General features: G+C 41.4%; 1 protein-coding gene across 1 annotated transcript in view; it reads left to right on the top strand.

The window, feature by feature from the left end:
- The window catches only part of SMC5 (structural maintenance of chromosomes 5), a 515,710-nt gene that overhangs the window by 44,657 nt on the left and 450,114 nt on the right, over positions 1-20,939 (top strand). Inside the window, exon 8 of the mRNA XM_053702514.1 lies at positions 18,960-19,031. Within this exon, the coding sequence (XP_053558489.1) occupies positions 18,960-19,031 (72 nt within the window). The remainder of the gene's footprint in view (positions 1-18,959; positions 19,032-20,939) is intronic.

The following is a 20,939-nucleotide window of genomic DNA, read 5'->3' as shown; positions in this document are numbered from 1 at the left end:
TGTTATTAATATGTGATGTCCTCTAAACTATGTGATAAAGTTTAGTGTTTTTGTCATAGTCCTAATCTATGTATCAAAGTGTGAAATGTAAAGATGTATAAATGCTAAATATGTATGTCAATAAATAGAAGAATTACTATTTATGTATGTTGATATATTTTCAATTCAATTTGGTGATCACATAACATAACAATTCTTCCAAAATAGTGTGATGAAAACGTGAAATGGTTATGAGAATGTTGTTATGACTATTTAAGCAAGGAGTTAACTATACGCTCATGTCATTAGCTGATTGGTTCTAAAGGCAAACCTTCAGCTAAAGATATCACAAACATTATCCTAAGAACATAATAGACAAAATTAATGCCTATATATACATTAAATCTTTTATAAATTAGATCCCAGTACAAAAAGGCAATTTATATTACAAAATATTTTATTTACCAAAAGTCTACAATCATTATTATATACTCAAGCAGTTAATTTTAGGGATGTCTCACATACACATAAAAATACTCCTATAAAATTATACAAACGGTCTAACATGATTAAGCACAAAATAAAATATAGTAAACTATAGATAATGCTTAGTAAACTATAAAAAAACATAATTTAATCCGTTACATATGAACATCATTTGATCAGTAGCAGATGTACATTAATCACCTTGATAAATTGTGACGGATACCCCGGCTACCCCTACTGGGTAGCTTCGCCATACGGGTCCTGCATCCTCCCTGCCGACTGCAGCTATGTAGCTGGCAAGTGACCACAGTCTGTAGCCACCCCTGATGCCCGACAGCACCAGTAAGGGTCCCACCCTGTGGCAGACTCCAGCTACCCAGACTAGGTAGCTCTGCCAGAGGGTCCTTCCTCTGCCTGGAACAGGCTGCTATGTAGCCCAGGAAAGTGATTTTAGCTGGAGCAGATCTAAATAACTAGACAGACTAGCATTCAGGTGAAACAGGAACTGATATTTTATTGAAAACACACACTCCTTTTATACACACAGCTTATCTTGATAAGACCCTGGACAATCCCACTATTTTCCCACCATTCCCGCCCCTCCAGACAGCCCGGCACCTCCATAGGAGCCACAGTCCCACATAATCCCAGTACCTAAGGGTGGCGGTTTCGGGGTGATCCCGGCAATTACAGGGATTAAAGCTCTTGGTCCCCAGATGCCACAGTCCAAAAATCAGCGTGATTCGTTACTGGGGAACGGAGTTACAGTCCGTTGAAGTTATGGGGGTAGGGGTGTCCAAAACACCCGGTTCCAAAAGGAGCTCCCCTCAGATAATTCCCTCAGCTCTTGTCCTCCCTAGGGCTACCAATCCCCAAAAGAGCGTAGCTCTGGGGCAAAGGGCTCCTGGAGTGACTAGCGGTAAAGTTAGCGGGTGTCCTGCTGTCCTGTGGCCGACCGGGAGTTCCAGGAGCCCGGCCAACCTGAGAGGGTTTTCCTGGTCATACACAAGCTCTTCACAAAACAAGCAAACAAAAGCTTCCAGAGATTGTGGTTGCTCTGAGGAGCCCAAAACCACTGAGAAACAGGCGTGAGGTTGTAGGGGGTAGCCTTAGCTGTCTAGTATCCGTGACAAATTACATATATCATCAGCCAATAATAATGTTGTTGCACGTATATTCATATATTTAAAACCGCATACCACCTTGGAAAAAAAACACCATACTTAGTCACTTTATGTAAGTATCAGAACTCCATCCACTTAAATTTAAGTATATCTTAAAGGTGCACTAGTGGAAGTTTGTTTGCAAGAAAAAAATGATGCCTCTTTAGAAAGCCGGCGTTTAGGCACTGTCTCTTATATTGAGTCTCCTGCCTCAGAATACGATAGCATACACCAATGGTGCAAACATATGGATTTACCTTGAAATCGTGAGTAAACTGTTCCACAGGTTTGGTGACACTTATTAGCAACACTTGGTTTACCTGCATGAGTTATCTCTGCTTCGGTGAGAAATATGTATAGTCGTATTTGTCCCTATCTCCATATTTCAATTTTTTATAAAGTAAGATCTTCTACTAAGAGAATATAACTTGAATAAGTAGACTATGTTTTAGATATATATTAAATATAACATAGATATGACTCTAGCCTATAATATGCTAGTTGAAAGTTACCCAACTGTTAAAGGGACAGTATAGGCCAAAATAAACTTTCATGATTCAGATAGAGCATGTAATTTTAAACAATTTTCCAATTTACTTTTATCACCAATTTTAGGTTCATATGCTAATTTCTTAGACCTTGAAGCCCACCTCTTTCAGATTGCATTTTAACAGTTTTTCACCACTAGAGGGTGTTAGTTCACATATTTCATATAGATAACACTGTGTGCACGTGAAGTAATCTGGGAGCAGGCACTGATTGGCTAGACTGCAAGTCTGTCAAAAGAACTGAAATAAATGGGCAGTTTGCAGAGGCTTAGATACAAGATAATCACAGAGGTTAAAAGTATATTATTATAACTGTGTTGGTTATGCAAAACTGGGAAATGGGTAATAAAGGGATTATCTATCTTTTAAAACAATAACAATTCTGGTGTAGACTGTCCCTTTAACTATGTACAGCCTAAATATGTCTAATATAAGCATACCACCTTTAATGTTTTTAATGTCTCAAATGAATTTGTAGCATGCCACCTTTAATTAATTGCCACTAGTGTTTAGGCCAATGGAGTTCATTTGGGACCTTTAAAAAGGGTGTCCTATTATGCCTGTAACCTATCTTGATAAAGCCCACTACAGGGTGAAACGCGTTTATGGTAAATAGGCTATAAACTTTTAATGCTAAAAGACTGACACAACTATACTGATTACACCTAATTCAGTATTAACATAGTGGCACATCGTGGAACACTTTCAAATAACCCGGGTTATAATTTCAGCTACGACCAATATCACTTGCCTGCTATTAGCACTAAGTGCAAGGAGATTCGTATTGCTATTCCATGCTGAAGCTTGCTATTATTTTCAAAGGAGATTCTATGTATCCAACTCGGCTTTAAGCAAAGCCGCTACACAGAGGATCCGTGCTGTGACGTAAGGTGTAGTCACGTGAACGCTAAGAGAGGAGCTGTGTAAGAGGCTGTATACACGTTTGAATAACTGCGGTAAGGAACCAAAGCAGAGATAACTCACGCAGGTAAACCAAGTGTTGCTAATAAGTGTCACCAAACCTGCGGAACAGTTTACTCACGATTTCAAGGTAAATCCATATGTTTGCACCATTGCCGTATGCTATCATATTCTGAGGCAGGAGACTCGATATAAGAGACAGTGCATAAACGCCGGCTTTCTAAAGAGGCATCATTTTTTTTTCTTGCAAACAAACTTCCACTAGTGCACCTTTAAGATATTCTTAAAGTGCCAGTAAACCTAAAAAATGTTATATAATTCTGCACATAGTGCGGAATTATATGAGTGCTAGCTTTATAGAACATTATATACCCGGTGAACTTTTATAAAAAAAAAAGAGGGTTTTCCAGACCCGCCCTCTGTGCTCTAGTGAGCGGGTCTGGTTTTCCCTCAGAGCGCATCTGGCCAGCTGTCTAGTAACAGCCCGGCCCGACCGCGCCATTACACTCAATGCAGCTCGCTCCTGCTCCAGTGTAATGACTGTGACTACGTATCTTTTATCCGAAACGCGTAAGCCAGTTTGTGCTACGCCCGATACTATGCTATGTTTGTTTATTTGCTGACCCATGTCTTTAAATGATTATACCAGTAAAGAAAAGTTTTTTTAAGAAACAGCTGACAGATGAAACTCCCTTTCTTTACACATCAAGTTCCAGTTATCCAGACGCTATATGTTATGCATGGATAGGAGCAGGTGTGCCGATATTGCAGTGTCCTGATTGGATAGAGGGTAGGTCACGTGATTGTGACGTAAGGGTACGGAATATTGTGAGCCAAGAGGAACGCTGAGAAGCGGAACAGCCGGACAAACCCTGTGAGCCGGATGCTGAGAGTTAGAGAGACAGAGTCTCCACCTACAATATGGCACAAGGTAAAAGCTAACCAAGTCATCTCGTTTGCAAGGGCTTAACCCCTTAAGGACCAAGGACGTACGCCACACGTCCTCAAAAAAAATACAGTTAATGACCGAGGACGTGTGGCGTACGTCCTTGGTCTGGAAAGCAGCTGGAAGCGATCCTGCTCGCTTCCAGCTGCTTTCCGGTTATTGGAGTGATGCCTCGATATGGAGGCATCCTGCAATAACCCCCCTTGGCCATCCGATGCAGAGAGAGCCACTCTGTGGCCCTCTCTGCACCGGACATCGGTGGCCGGTATCGTTGGTGGGTGGGAGCAAGTCTGGGAGGCGGGTGGGCGGCCATCGATGTGCCGAGTGGAGGGGGGCGGGATCGGGGGCGGGAGCGTGCACGGGGGGCGGCGGGCGGGCGCGTGCACGGAGCGGGAGCGGGAGCGGGAGGGAACCGCTACACTACAGAAAAATACACTTTCAAAAGTAAAAAAAAATAAGTTTTCTTCTGTTAAGTGTGATCAGTCCACGGGTCATCATTACTTCTGGGATATTACTCCTCCCCAACAGGAAGTGCAAGAGGATTCACCCAGCAGAGCTGCATATAGCTCCTCCCCTCTACGTCACTCCCAGTCATTCTCTTGCACCCAACGACTAGATAGGATGTGTGAGAGGACTATGGTGATTATACTTAGTTTTATATCTTCAATCAAAAGTTTGTTATTTTAAAATAGCACCGGAGTGTGTTATTACCTCTCTGGCAGAGTTTGAAGAAGAATCTACCAGAGTTTTGCTATGATTTTAGCCGGAGTAGTTAAGATCATATTGCTGTTCTCGGCCATCTGAGGAGTGAGGTAAACTTCAGATCAGGGGACAGCGGGCAGATGAATCTGCATAGAGGTATGTAGCAGTTTTTATTTTCTGACAATGGAATTGATGAGAAAATCCTGCCATACCGATATAATGTCATGTATGTATACTTTACACTTCAGTATTCTGGGGAATGGTACTTCACTAGAATTACACTGTAAGAAATACATAAAGCTGTTTAATAACTAGAGATTATGTTTAACGTTTTTGCTGGAATGTAAAATCTTTTTCATTTGATGAGGTACTGTGTGAATAAATGTTTGGGCACTATTTTTCCACTTGACAGTTGCTTAATCTGTTTTCTGACAGTTTCTGTTCTCCCTCACTGCTGTGTGTGAGGGGGAGGGGCCGTTTTTTGGCGCTTTTTCTAGCATCAAATATTTCAGTCAGCAACTCATTGTATTCCCTGCATGATCCGGTTCATCTCTACAGAGCTCAGGGGTCTTCAAAACTTATTTTGAGGGAGGTAATTTCTCTCAGCAGAGCTGTGAGAATTATAGTTTGACTGAGATAAAAAACGTTTATTCTGTAATTTGTTTTCCTGCTTTCAGAATTTATCTTTGCTAATGGGATTAAACCTTTGCTAAAGTTGTGTTGTTTACAAGGATTGAGGCTATAACTGTTTCAATTTATTAATTTTCAACTGTCATAGATCTTCTGTGCTTCTTAAAGGCACAGTACGTTTTAATATTATTCTAATTGAATTGTATTTCCAAGTTGCAAGTTTATTTGCTAGTGTGTTAAACATGTCTGATTCAGAGGATGATACCTGTGTCATTTGTTGCAATGCCAAAGTGGAGCCCAATAGAAATTTATGTACTAACTGTATTGATGCTACTTTAAATAAAAGTCAATCTGTACAAATTGAACAAATTTCACCAAACAACGAGGGGAGAGTTATGCCGACTAACTCGCCTCACGTGTCAGTACCTACATCTCCCGCTCAGAGGGAGGTGCGTGATATTGTAGCGCCGAGTACATCTGGGCGGCCATTACAAATCACATTACAGGATATGGCTACTGTTATGACTGAGGTTTTGGCTAAATTACCAGAACTAAGAGGTAAGCGTGATCACTCTGGGGTGAGAACAGAGTGCGCTGATAATATTAGGGCCATGTCAGACACTGCGTCACAGGTGGCAGAACATGAGGACGGAGAACTTCATTCTGTGGGTGACGGTTCTGATCCAAACAGACTGGATTCAGATATTTCAAATTTTAAATTTAAACTGGAAAACCTCCGTGTATTACTAGGGGAGGTGTTAGCGGCTCTGAATGATTGTAACACAGTTGCAATACCAGAGAAAATGTGTAGGTTGGATAAATATTTTGCGGTACCGACGAGTTCTGAGGTTTTTCCTATACCTAAGAGACTTACTGAAATTGTTACTAAGGAGTGGGATAGACCCGGTGTGCCGTTCTCACCCCCTCCGATATTTAGAAAAATGTTTCCAATAGACGCCACCACAAGGGACTTATGGCAAACGGTCCCTAAGGTGGAGGGAGCAGTTTCTACCTTAGCTAAGCGTACCACTATCCCGGTGGAGGATAGCTGTGCTTTTTCAGATCCAATGGATAAAAAGTTAGAGGGTTACCTTAAGAAAATGTTTGTTCAACAAGGTTTTATATTGCAACCCCTTGCATGCATTGCGCCGATCACGGCTGCAGCGGCATTCTGGATTGAGTCTCTGGAAGAGAACATTGGTTCAGCTACTCTGGACGACATTACGGACAGGCTTAGAGTCCTTAAACTAGCTAATTCATTCATTTCGGAGGCCGTAGTACATCTTACTAAACTTACGGCAAAGAATTCAGGATTCGCCATTCAGGCACGCAGGGCGCTGTGGCTAAAATCCTGGTCAGCTGATGTTACTTCTAAGTCTAAATTGCTTAATATACCTTTCAAAGGGCAGACCTTATTCGGGCCCGGGTTGAAAGAGATTATCGCTGACATTACAGGAGGTAAAGGCCATGCCCTGCCTCAGGACAAAGCCAAAGCCAAGACTAGACAGTCTAATTTTCGTTCCTTTCGTAATTTCAAAGCAGGAGCAGCATCAACTTCCTCTGCACCAAAACAGGAAGGAGCTGTTGCTCGCTACAGACAAGGCTGGAAACCTAACCAGTCCTGGAACAAGGGCAAGCAGACTAGGAAACCTGCTGCTGCCCCTAAAACAGCATGAATTGAGGGCCCCCGATCCGGGATCGGATCTAGTGGGGGGCAGACTTTCTCTCTTCGCCCAGGCTTGGGCAAGAGATGTTCAGGATCCCTGGGCGCTAGAGATAATATCTCAGGGATACCTTCTGGACTTCAAATACTCTCCTCCAAGAGAGAGATTTCATCTGTCAAGATTGTCAACAATCCAGACAAAGAAAGAGGCGTTTCTACGCTGCGTACAAGAGCTCTTGTTAATGGGAGTAATCCATCCAGTTCCACGATCGGAACAGGGACAGGGGTTTTACTCAAATCTGTTTGTGGTTCCCAAAAAAGAGGGAACTTTCAGACCAATCCTGGACTTAAAGATCCTAAACAAATTCCTAAGAGTTCCATCGTTCAAGATGGAGACTATTCGGACAATTTTACCTATGATCCAAGAGGGTCAGTACATGACCACTGTAGATTTAAAAGATGCTTACCTTCACATACCGATTCACAAAGATCATTATCGGTACCTAAGGTTTGCCTTCCTAGACAGGCATTACCAGTTTGTGGCTCTTCCATTCGGATTGGCTACAGCTCCAAGAATCTTCACAAAGGTTCTGGGTGCTCTTCTGGCGGTACTAAGACCGCGGGGAATCTCGGTAGCTCCATACCTAGACGACATTCTGATACAAGCTTCAAGCTTTCAAACTGCCAAGTCTCATACAGAGTTAGTGCTGGCATTTCTAAGGTCACATGGATGGAAGGTGAACGAAAAGAAAAGTTCACTCGTTCCACTCACAAGAGTTCCCTTCCTGGGGACTCTTATAGATTCTGTAGAAATGAAGATTTACCTGACAGAGGACAGGCTAACAAGACTTCAAAGTGCTTGCCACACCCGTCAGTGGCTCAATGCATGGAGGTAATCGGCTTAATGGTAGCGGCAATGGACATAGTACCCTTTGCACGCTTACACCTCAGACCACTGCAACTGTGCATGCTAAGTCAGTGGAATGGGGATTACTCAGACTTATCCCCTTCTCTGAATCTGGATCAAGAGACCAGAAATTCTCTTCTATGGTGGCTTTCTCGGCCACATCTGTCCAGGGGGATGCCATTCAGCAGACCAGACTGGACGATTGTAACAGACGCCAGCCTTCTAGGTTGGGGTGCCGTCTGGAATTCTCTGAAGGCTCAGGGACAATGGAATCAGGAGGAGAGTCTCCTGCCAATAAACATTCTGGAATTGAGAGCAGTTCTCAATGCCCTCCTGGCTTGGCCCCAGTTGACAACTCGGGGGTTCATCAGGTTTCAGTCGGACAACATCACGACTGTAGCTTACATCAACCATCAGGGAGGGACAAGAAGCTCCCTAGCTATGATGGAAGTATCAAAGATAATTCGCTGGGCAGAGTCTCACTCTTGCCACCTGTCAGCAATCCACATCCCGGGAGTGGAGAACTGGGAGGCGGATTTCTTAAGTCGTCAGACTTTTCATCCGGGGGAGTGGGAACTTCATCCGGAGGTCTTTGCCCAAATTCTTCGACGTTGGGGCAAACCAGAGATAGATCTCATGGCGTCTCGACAGAACGCCAAGCTTCCTCGTTACGGGTCCAGATCCAGGGATCCAGGAGCAGTCCTGATAGATGCTCTGACAGCACCTTGGGACTTCAGGATGGCTTACGTGTTTCCACCCTTCCCGTTGCTTCCTCGATTGATTGCCAGAATCAAACAAGAGAGAGCATCAGTGATTCTAATAGCACCTGCGTGGCCACGCAGGACTTGGTATGCAGACCTGGTGGACATGTCATCCTGTCCACCTTGGTCTCTACCTCTGAAACAGGACCTTCTGATACAGGGTCCCTTCAAACATCAAAATCTAACTTCTCTGAAGCTGACTGCTTGGAAATTGAACGCTTGATTTTATCAAGACGTGGATTTTCTGAGTCAGTTATTGATACCTTAATACAGGCTAGGAAACCTGTTACCAGAAAGATTTACCATAAGATATGGCGTAAATACCTATATTGGTGTGAATCCAAAGGTTACTCTTGGAGTAAGGTTAGGATTCCTAGGATATTGTCTTTTCTACAAGAAGGTTTAGAAAAGGGTTTATCTGCTAGTTCATTAAAGGGACAGATCTCAGCTCTGTCCATTCTGTTACACAAACGTCTGTCAGAAGTTCCTGACGTCCAGGCTTTTTGTCAGGCTTTGGCCAGAATTAAGCCTGTGTTTAAAACTGTTGCTCCACCATGGAGTTTAAACCTTGTTCTTAATGTTTTACAGGGCGTTCCGTTTGAACCCCTTCATTCCATTGATATAAAGTTGTTATCTTGGAAAGTTCTATTTTTAATGGCTATTTCCTCGGCTCGAAGAGTCTCTGAATTATCAGCCTTACATTGTGATTCTCCTTATTTGATTTTTCATTCGGATAAGGTAGTCCTGCGTACTAAACCTGGGTTCTTACCTAAGGTAGTTACTAACAGGAATATCAATCAAGAGATTGTTGTTCCTTCTTTATGCCCAAATCCTTCTTCAAAGAAGGAACGTCTACTGCACAACCTGGATGTAGTCCGTGCTCTAAAATTTTACTTACAGGCAACTAAGGAATTTCGACAAACGTCTTCTCTGTTTGTCATTTACTCTGGGCAGAGGAGAGGTCAAAAAGCTTCCGCTACCTCTCTTTCTTTTTGGCTTCGTAGCATAATTCCTTTAGCTTATGAGACTGCTGGACAGCAGCCTCCTGAAAGAATTACAGCTCATTCTACTAGAGCTGTGGCTTCCACTTGGGCCTTCAAGAATGAGGCCTCTGTTGAACAGATTTGCAAGGCTGCAACTTGGTCTTCGCTTCATACTTTTTCCAAATTTTACAAATTTGACACTTTTGCTTCATCGGAGGCTATTTTTGGGAGAAAGGTTCTTCAGGCAGTGGTTCCTTCTGTATAAAGAGCCTGCCTATCCCTCCCGTCATCCGTGTACTTTTGCTTTGGTATTGGTATCCCAGAAGTAATGATGACCCGTGGACTGATCACACTTAACAGAAGAAAACATAATTTATGCTTACCTGATAAATTCTTCTGTAGTGTGATCAGTCCACGGCCCGCCCTGTTTTTAAGGCAGGTAAATATTTTTTAATTTATACTCCTGTCACCACTTCACCCTTGGCTTTTCCTTTCTCGTTGGTCCTTGGTCGAATGACTGGGAGTGACGTAGAGGGGAGGAGCTATATGCAGCTCTGCTGGGTGAATCCTCTTGCACTTCCTGTTGGGGAGGAGTAATATCCCAGAAGTAATGATGACCCGTGGACTGATCACACTACAGAAGAAAGGAATTTATCAGGTAAGCATAAATTATGTTTTTGAAAGCTGTAAATAAACAGCTAAGAGATCTGGAAGGGGTGGGGGGTTGATCTTGGGGGGGGGGGAAGCTACACTACAGAAAAGGTTTTTTTTTTAAAAAAAAAGGCACATTTTTTCACTAAACTGGGTACTGGCAGACAGCTGCCAGTACCCAAGATGGCGCCCATTAAGGCAGAGGGGGAGGGTTAGAGAGCTCTTTGGTGGGGGATCAGTGAGGCTGGGGGCTAAGGGGGGATCCTACACAGCAGCATATGTAAATATGCTAAAAAAAAAAACACAAAAAAAGCCCAAATATAGCTTTTATTTTAGTACTGGCAGAGTTTCTGCCAGTACTTAAGATGGCGGGGACAATTGGGGGGTGGGGGAGGGAAGAGAGCTGTTTGGGAGGGATCAGGGGGTCTTATGTTTCAGGTGGGAGGCTGAGCGCTACACTAAAGCTAAAATTAACCCTGCAAGCTCCCTACAAGCTACATAATTAACCCCTTCACTGCTAGCCATAATACACGTGTGAAATGCAGCGGCATTTGGCGGCCTTCTAATTACCAAAAAGCAACGCCAAAGCCACATATGTCTGCTATTTCTGAACAAAGGGGATCCCAGAGAAGCATTTACAACCATTTGTGCCATAATTGCACAAGCTGTTTGTAAATGATTTCAGTGAGAAACCTAAAATTGTGAAAAATTTAATGTTTTTTTTTAATTTGATCGCATTTGGCGGTGAAATGGTGGCATGAAATATACCAAAATGGGCCTAGATCAATACTTGGGGTTGTCTACTACACTACACTAAAGCTAAAATTAACCCTAGAAGCTCCCTACATGCTCCATAATTAACCCCTTCACTGCTGGGCATAATACACGTGTAGTGCGCAGTGGTATTTAGCAGCCTTCTAATTACTAAAAAGCAACGCCAAAGCCATATATGTCTGCTATTTCTGAACAAAGGGGATCCCAGAGAAGAATTTACAACCATTTAAGCCATAATTGCACAAGCTGTTTGTAAATAATTTCAGTGAGAAACCAAAAGTTTGTGAAAAAATTTGTAAAAAAGTGAACGATTTTTTGTATTTAATCGCATTTGGCGGTGAAATGGTGGCATGAAATATACCAAAATGGGCCTAGATGAATACTTTGGGATGTCTACTAAAAAAAAATATATACATGTCAATGGATATTCAGAGATTCCTGAAAGATATTAGTGTTCTAATGTAACTAGCGCTAATTTTGAAAAATAATGGTTTGGAAATAGCAAAGTGCTACTTGTATTTATGGCCCTATAACTTACAAAAAAAGCAAAGAAGATGTAAACATTGGGTATTTCTAAACTCAGGACAAAATTTAGAAACTATTTAGCACGGGTGTTTTTTGGTGGTTGTAGATGTGTAACAGATTTTGGGGGTCAAAGTTAGAAAAAGTGTGTTTTTTTCAATTTTGTTACTCATATTTTATAATTTTTTTTTATAGTAAATTATAAGATATGTTGAAAATAATGGTATCTTTAGAAAGTCCATTTAATGGCGAGAAAAACGGTATATAATATGTGTGGGTACAGTAAATGAGTAAGATGAAAATTACAGCTAAACACAAACACCGCAAAAATGTAAAAATAGCCTTGGTCCCAAACGGACAGAAAATGGAAAAGTGCTGTGGTCATTAAGGGGTTAAACTTTATTTTGGGATATCGATGTATTAATCATCTGGAAAATTGTTCCCCTGTTCCCCTCATAATAACACTGCACGGATACCTTTTTATAAAGGACATTTACATTGGTTATAAGTATTGGGACATTTTCTTATATTTTCTCTATAAAGCTAGCCCTCATATAATGTTATAATTCTACACTATGTGCAGAATTATATAACATTATTTTTTAGGTTTATTGGCCCTTTAAATTTAAGTGGATGGAGTTCTGATACTTACACAAATTGGCGAAGTATGGTGTTTTTTTTTTCCAAGGTGGTATGCTGTTTTAAATATATGAATATACGTGCAACAACATTATTATTGGCTGATGATATATGTAATTTATTAAGGTGATTCATGTACATCTGCTACTGATCAAATGATCTGTTATTTTTTGGGGTATAAAGGTGATTTATGTACTTATGTAACAGATTAAATTATCTGATTTTTATAGTTTACTGCACATTATCTATAGTTTACTATATTTTATTTTGTGCTTAATCATTTTAGACAGTTTGTATAATTTCTTTTGCAAGATGTACCGAGTCCACGGATTCATCCTAACTTGTGGGATATTGTCCTTCCTGACAGGAAGTAGCAAAGAGAGCACCACAGCAGAGCTGTCTATATAGCTCCCCCTTAACTCCACCCCCCAGTCATTCTCTTTGCTGGCTCTAAGTAGGAAGTGTAAAGAGAAGAGGTGTTGAACTGTTAGTTTTATTTTATATTCAATCAAGAGTTTATTTTTAAATGGTACCGGTGTTGTACTATTTACTCTCAGGCAGGACATAGATGAAGATTTCTGCCTGGAGGATGATGATCTTAGCATTTGTAACTAAGGTCCACTGCTGTTCCCACATGAGCTGAGGAGTACAGGAAAACTTCAGTGTGTCTTGCTATACAGCAATGAGGTATGTTCAGCCCTTTTTTTCTGCAGAGACTGGGATAACTACAGAAAGGCTGACAGTATCCCCATTTAGGGGAAGGGTAAGCAGTAATCCTAGTATTAGAAGGGTATTACTAGCTTGCATATAGGGCTAATTTTATGGGCACTCAGTTTGTATGTTATATTAGGAACAAACGTTTGTGTGTCTGGGAGTACTGTGTTTATTATTAGCGCTACGGAATCTGTTTAGCGCTGCAGAATCTGTTGGCGCTCTACAAATAACTAATAATAATAATAATAATTTTATTTGGGACTTTTTGTTTGGAGGGTTCACTTGGCTGATTTGTTTTTTTTTTTTATAACCCACATGGCTCAAAGATCGTTTTCTAACTTTCTGTATAGGCCCCAGCAACATCGCGTGAGAGGGGCGGGGCCTATTCGCGCCTCAGTTGCGCATTTATTTTGCATAGGCAAGAAGCAAGCCACAACAGAAGGGTCCTGGAGCACTTCTAAGGGCCTAATCCAAGCTTCATTTCCACATTATTGATCCTTGAGGGCAGGTCGGCGCCACAGCAGAGCTGTGGCAGGGTACTGACACGGGTTTTACCCGGGTTTTTTACTCTTTTTAATCCGGTTGTCTCATTTAAAGGTTAATTACCTTAAGATTTGTGGTGCAATCTTACTAAAGCTTGAGAAGTATACTGTAAAAATTTTGGAAAGTTTGGAGTTATTTTAAGCAGTTTTGCAGTTTGTGTATGCCTTTTTTTTTTCTCTTAAAGGAACAGTACCGTTTTTGCAAATTGTATTTTTTTCATTAAATAAAGTGTTTTCCAAGCTTGCCTCATTACTAGCCTGTTAAACATGTCTGACATTGAGGAAACTCATTGCTCAATTTGTTTAGAAGCCATTGTGGAACCCCCTCTTAGAATGTGTCCCACTTGTACTGATATGTCTATAAATTGCAAACAGCATATTTTGACTTATAAAGGTTTGGCATTAGATGATTCTCAGACAGAAGGTAATCAGGTTTTGCCATCTAGTTATCCCCAAGTGTCACAACCAGTAACGCCCGCACAAGTGACGCCAAGTACTTCTAGTGCGTCTAATTCTTTCACCTTGCAAGATATGGCCTCAGTTATGAATACTACCCTCACAGAGGTTTTATCTAAGCTGCCAGGGTTGCAAGGGAAGCGCAGTAGCTCTGGGTTAAGATCAAATGCTGAGCCTTCTGACGCTTTAGTAGCCGTATCCGATGTTCCCTCACAATGTTCTGAAGTAGGGATGAGGGATTTGCTATCTGAGGAAGAGATTTGCGACTCAGGAAAGATGTTCCCTTAGACTGATTCAGATATGACGGCATTTAAATTTAAGCTAGAACACCTCAGTTTATTGCTCAGGGAGGTTTTAGCGACTCTGGATGATTGTGACCCTATTGTAGTTCCAGAGAAATTGTGTAAAATGGACAAATATTTAGAGGTTCCTGTTTACACTGATGTTTTTCTGGTCCCTAAGAGGATTTCGGACATTGTTACTAAGGAGTGGGATAGACCAGGTATTCCGTTCTCTCCCCCTCCTGTTTTTAAGAAAATGTTTCCCATATCTGACACCATAAAGGACTCATGGCAGACGGTCCCTAAGGTGGAGGGAGCTATTTCTACTCTGGCTAAGCGTACAACTATACCTATTGAAGACAGTTGTGCTTTCATTGATCCTATGGATAAAAAAATTAGAGGATCTTCTAAAGAAAATTTTTGTTCATCAAGGTTTTCTTCTTCAACCTATAGCATGCATTGTTCCTGTAACCACTGCAGCTGCCTTTTGGTTTGAAGCTCTTCAGATGGAGACCCCACTAGATGATATTCTGGACAGAATTAAGGCTCTTAAGTTAGCTAATTCTTTTATTACTGACGCCGCTTTTCATCTTGCTAAATTAGCGACAAAGAATTCAGGTTTTGCCATTTTAGCGCGTAGAGCGTTATGGCTTAAGTCCTGGTCGGCTGATGTGTCATCTAAATCTATGCTTTTGACCATCCCTTTCAAAGGTAAGACCCTATTCGGGCCTGCACTGAAAGAGATCATTTCAGACATCACTGGAGGCAAGGGTCATACCCTCCCTCAAGATAAGTCAAATAAGACAAGGACCAAACAAAATAATTTTTGTTCCTTTCGAAACTTCAAGGGTGGTCCCACTTCCTCTTCCCCTGCTGCAAAGCAAGAGAGGAACTTTGCTCAATCCAAGCCAACCTGGAGACCTAACCAGGCTTGGAACAAGCGTAAACAGGCCAAAAAGCCTGCTGCTGCCACTAAGACAGCATGAAGGGGTAGCCCCCGATCCGGGACCTGATCTAGTAGGGGGCAGACTCTCTCTCTTTGCTCAGGCCTGGGCAAGAGACGTTCAGGACTCCTGGGCCGTAGAAATTGTAACCCAGGGGTATTTCCTAGATTTCAAAGATTCTCCTCCAAGGGGGAGATTCCATCTTTCTCAATTGTCTGTAAACCAGACCAAAAGAGAGGCTTTCTTACGCTGTGTAGAAGACTTTTTTTTTTACCATGGGAGTGATCTGCCCAGTTCCGAAAGCAGAACAGGGGCAAGGTTTCTACTCCAATCTGTTTGTGGTTCCCAAAAAAGAGGGAACCTTCAGACCAATTCTAGATCTCAAGATCCTAAACCAATTCCTAAGAGTTCCATCCTTCAAGATGGAGACCATTCGGACTATTTTACCAATGATCCAGGAGGGTCAATATATGACTACAGTGAATCTAAAGGATGCGTATCTACACATTCCTATCCACAAAGATCATCACGAGTTCCTCAGGTTTGCCTTTCTGGACAGGCATTACCAGTTTGTGGCTCTTCCCTTCGGGTTGGCCACGGCGCCAAGAATCTTCACAAAGGTGCTAGGGTCCCTTCTGGCGGTCCTAAGGCCGCGGGGCATAGCAGTGGCGCCTTATCTAGATGACATCTTAATTCAAGCGTCGACTTTCCAACTTGCCAAGTCTCACACGAACTTAGTGTTGGCCTTTCGAAGATCTCATGGGTGGAAGTTGAACGTGAAAAAGAGTTCTTATTCCTCTCACAAGAGTTCCATTCCTGGGAACTCTGATAGATTCGGTGGACATGAAAATTTTTCTGACAGAGGTTAGGAAATCAAAGATTTTAACCACATGCCGAGCTCTTCATTCCATTCCTTGGCCGTCAGTGGCTCAGTGTATGGCGGCAATGGACATAGTTCCGTTTGCTCGCTTGCATCTCAGACCACTGCAACTATGCATGCTCAAACAGTGGAATGGGGATTATGCAGATTTATCTCCTCAGATAAATCTGGATCAAGAGACCAGAGACTCTCTTCTCTGGTGGTTGTCACAGGATCATCTGTCCAGGGGAATATGTTTCCGCAGGCCAGCGTGGGTTATTGTGAAGATGGACGCCAGCCTACTGGGCTGGGGTGCAGTCTGGAATTCCCTGAAAGCACAGGGTTTGTGGACTCAGGAGGAGGCCCTCCTACCGATAAATATTCTGGAATTAAGAGCGATATTCAATGCTCTTCAGGCGTGGCCTCAGCTGGCTTCGGCCGGATTCATCAGGTTTCAGTCGGACAACATCACGACTATAGCTTATATCAATCATCAGGGGGGGAACAAGGAGTTCCTTGGCGATGATAGAAGTTTCCAGGATAATCCGATGGGCAGAGACTCACTTTTGCCATCTATCAGCGATCTATATCCCAGGGGTAGAGAACTGGGAGGCAGATTTTCTAAGTCGTCAGACTTTTCATCCGGGGGAGTGGGAGCTCCATCCGGAGGCGTTTGCTCAACTGGTTCAGCTATGGGGCACACCAGAATTGGATCTGATGGTGTCTCGTCAGAGCGCCAAACTTCCTTGTTACGGATCCAGGTCCAGGGACCCTCAGGCAGTACTGATAGATGCTCTAGCAGTACCCTGGTCGTTCAACCTGGCTTATGTGTTTCCACCTTTCACTCTCTTTCCGCGTCTGATTGCCAGAAGAGAGAGAGCTTCAGTGATTTTGATAGCACCTGCGTGGCCACGCAGGACTTGGTAATGGTATGCAGACCTGGTGGACATGTCATCTCTACCACCATGGACTCTGCCACTGCGACGGGACCTTCTAATTCAAGGTCCGTTCAGGCATCCAAATCTACTTTCTCTGCAACTGACTGCTTGGAGATTGAACGCTTGATTTTATCAAAGCGGGGTTTCTCTGAGTAGGTCATAGATAGCGAAAGCCTGTCACCAGGAAAATCTATCATAAGATATGGCGTAAATATCTTTTTTGGTGCGAATCCAAAGGCTACTCATGGAGTAAGATCAGGATTCCTAGGATTTTGTCCTTTCTTCAAGAAGGATTGGAAAAAGGATTGTCAGCTAGTTCCCTAAAGGGACAGATATTTACTTTGTCTAACCTATTGCACAAGCGTCTGGCTGATGTCCCAGATGTTCGGGCTTTTTGTCAGGCTTTAGTTAGAATCAAGCCTGTGTTTAAACCTGTTGCTCCGCCATGGAGTCTAACTTTAGTTCTTAATGTTCTTCAGGGGGTTCCGTTTGAACCCATGCATTCCATAGATATCAAGCTCCTATCTTGGAAAGTTCTGTTTCTAGTTGCTATCTCTTCAGCTCGAAGAGTTTCTGAACTATCTGCATTACAATGCGACTCGCCTTATCTTGTTTTCCATGCTGATAAGGTGGTTTTGCGTACCAAACCTGGGTTCCTCCCTAAGGTTGTTCTAAGAAGAAACGTCTGTTGCACAACTTGGACGTGGTTCGTGCCTTGAAGTTTTATTTGCAGGCAACCAAAGATTTTCGCCAATCATCTTCTTTGTTGTCTATGCTGGAAATTGTAGAGGTCAAAAGACTACGGCTACCTCTTTTTCCTTTTAGCTTAAAAGCATCATCCGTTTGGCTTATGAGACTGCTGGACAGCAGCCTCCTGAAAGAATTACAGCTCACTCCACTAGAGCGGTGGCTTCCACATGGGCTTTTAAAAATGATGCTTCTGTTGAACAGATTTGTAAGGCTGCGACTTGGTCTTCGCTTCATACCTTTTCCAAATTTTACAAATTTGATACTTTTGCTTCTTCGCAGGCTATTTTTGGGAGAAAAGCTCTTCAAGCAGTGGTGCCTTCTGTTTAGGCATCTGTCTTGTCCCTCCCGTTCATCCGTGTCCTATAGCCTTAGTATTGTATCCCACAAGTAAAGGATGAATCCGTGGACTCGTCGTACCTTATAGAAGTAAATTTATGCTTACCTGATAAATTAATTTCTTCTATGGTACGACGAGTCTACAGCCCGCCCTGTCATTTTAAGACAGATTATATTTTTTTGATTTAAACTCAGTCACCTCTGCACCTTTTAGTTTCTTCTTTTTCTTCCTGTACCTTCGGTCGAATGACTGGGGGGTGGAGCTAAGGGATGAGCTATATAGACAGCTCTGCTGTGGTGCTCTTTGCCACTTCCTGTAGGGAAGGATAATTTCCCACAAGTAAAGGATGAATCCGTGGACTCGTCTTACCATAGAAGAAATCAATTTATCAGGTAAGCATAAATTTAATTTTTTATTTATTATTTTAAATCCTGCACACAATTATTTTAGTACTATGTCACATAATGAAACTGAATAAAGTTTTAAAAAAATACATTGGCTTGAAATTTTTTTCTTGTTTTATTCAATGTTGCCTATATACTTTTAATATTTTCTAAACTGTACCTACCCTTAACCAAAGTTTGACTCACCATTATGTGCTTTTATTTTTCTTCAATTATTTAATCAAACTTAGAAAATGGTGTATTATGTTACTGAGCATTTTGTGAGAAATTCTATGAATGTACATTATCTAATGCCATATGAAAATATAAATACCATTTTCTGTTTGTGCATTTACTTTAATCTCATTTGTATTTGCTTTGCATTCTGACCTGAAATTGTGCACACATACTATTGCTGATAGCTTTTTTTTTTTTTTTTTTTTTTTAATTTCTGTATAAATATATATATTTTTTTAACAGGTTATGGAGATTAAAGACACATCTCAACAATGTAAGATGAAACAGGATGCTTTGGAAAGGAAAGACAAACAGGTTTATATTTTATATATAGTCTTCATTTTATGCATCTGTCAATGTCTATGGATTTGTCTTAATGTTCTGTTGTTTAATGCAATGAACAACTGATGAATGCAGCCTGGTCTTTCTGCATCTTTGTACATACATTTTAGTGTGGGAAAAAAAATCCCCTTTTTTTAATATAAATATATATAACACTTTTGCAATTTATTGTACAGTTATGAGGTACACATAGTACACTATTTTCATGATACCAATGCTATAATTATACATTATTACTATGCGTCCTAGTGTTTCTATTTAACTATGGTACAAACATTTTCTACTATGCGCCCCTGGTTCCCTGCTCTGTGTAGAGTATATCGTAAAGGGTTTACTATATAACTCTAATGATGGCCTAACATCTTTCCAATGTCCTTTTTTGCTGACACTCTAAGTCCTCAGCATTTCAGACACAACGTAGCATGCAGTATTATCATAATGTATAATATTGACCTGTTTCTTTGCTCTCTCTCTCTATAAAATTCTTTCTTGTAGCACATGTTACATTATTTAAGTACTCTATATGCTGATATTTTAGTTTAGTTTAGTTTTCTAATGTTCTAGGTTTGTAATATCTGGCGTTTAAGAAACATATTTTCTGCACTACATAAACTGTATGCTTGTGAGATTAACTTTGTTGATGACTATCGTATGGAATTATGAAATTTTATAATGAATTACAATGTATTATATTGAACATTGTTTTTCAAGCTCACATTGAATCTATTTTTACAAGCGCAAATAGCACATTTATGTACTACAATTAATGCCATTTATTAAGTACCAATCTGTTTAAGTTCTTAGATGGGCAATGCACATATATATATGTATGTAAATTAAAGTGGGTTCCCATAGGGTTAACCTCCACACAACATGCTCTTTATTTTAAACCAATCAATGAGATCCTGTTGCTTTTTAAGAAACACAGGTGCACAGTCCTTTAGCTATGATTACGGCCTGGGGGCCGAAACATGTTAGCGGACATTCGTGTTGTTGTGTGCTTGTGCTGACCCCTGGAATGCTTTTATGTTTTGCACAATAAAGATGAAGTTTTATCTATATTGACCGTTGTCTGCACAATCCTTTTCTTGGCTGTGTACTTTTAACTGGGCTGCAGCAACGGTCTAAGGACTCTAAGCTCCAAAGTTCACGGAGGTTTTTCCAAGCAGTACAGACCCTCTTTTCGATTGGTCCACGGATACCACATGGTGTGAGAGGATCGGAACACACCCCCTCCCGCATAGTGGGACGCTCTGCCGAAGACGCTGCAGCTTTTGGATCAAGTCAGCTCTGGGGATTTGATGTCTAAGGGACGCTGAATATACACACCAGACGAGAGGTTAATCGGTGCACCCGTGTGGTGGTGAGTTGAGGCGGTAGTGCCTCCTGGGAACACGGTTTCCCCCTGATTATTACCCAATACCTGTGTGTGGTTAAAATATGTACAACCCTGCTGTTCTCTAGAGCTGTGAATTAATACGCTGCAGTTTATTGCTAATGCACAGAGCGTGTATAGGGGGATTTCTGCTGGATCAGTATTACTTTGATCAGTTTTTTGAGCGGTCATATGTGGTTTTTTTGCTAACCTATTGGTTCATGAACGTTTACCCTCCGGAGTCAGAACTTTGTTTCAAAGTTTAAATATTCAACTTTGGACATTTCTGGATGTTGCAGTTAACTTTACTTTAATATATATATATATATATATATATATTTGTTTTCAGCGGCTTTAAATATTATTTAATTCATGTATTTTTAAAAAATTTTTTTTTATAGATTTGATAAAATTTCTGATTTCGAATAAAATAACCAAGTTAAGAGCTGCAAAAGTATTCATGTCCATTTCTCCAACATTGGTGTGTCCGGTCCACGGCGTCATCC

This window comes from Bombina bombina, chromosome 2 (genome assembly GCF_027579735.1).
Source record: "Bombina bombina isolate aBomBom1 chromosome 2, aBomBom1.pri, whole genome shotgun sequence".
Lineage (NCBI taxonomy): Eukaryota > Metazoa > Chordata > Amphibia > Anura > Bombinatoridae > Bombina > Bombina bombina.
This window is presented reverse-complemented; position numbering and strand designations above follow the sequence as displayed.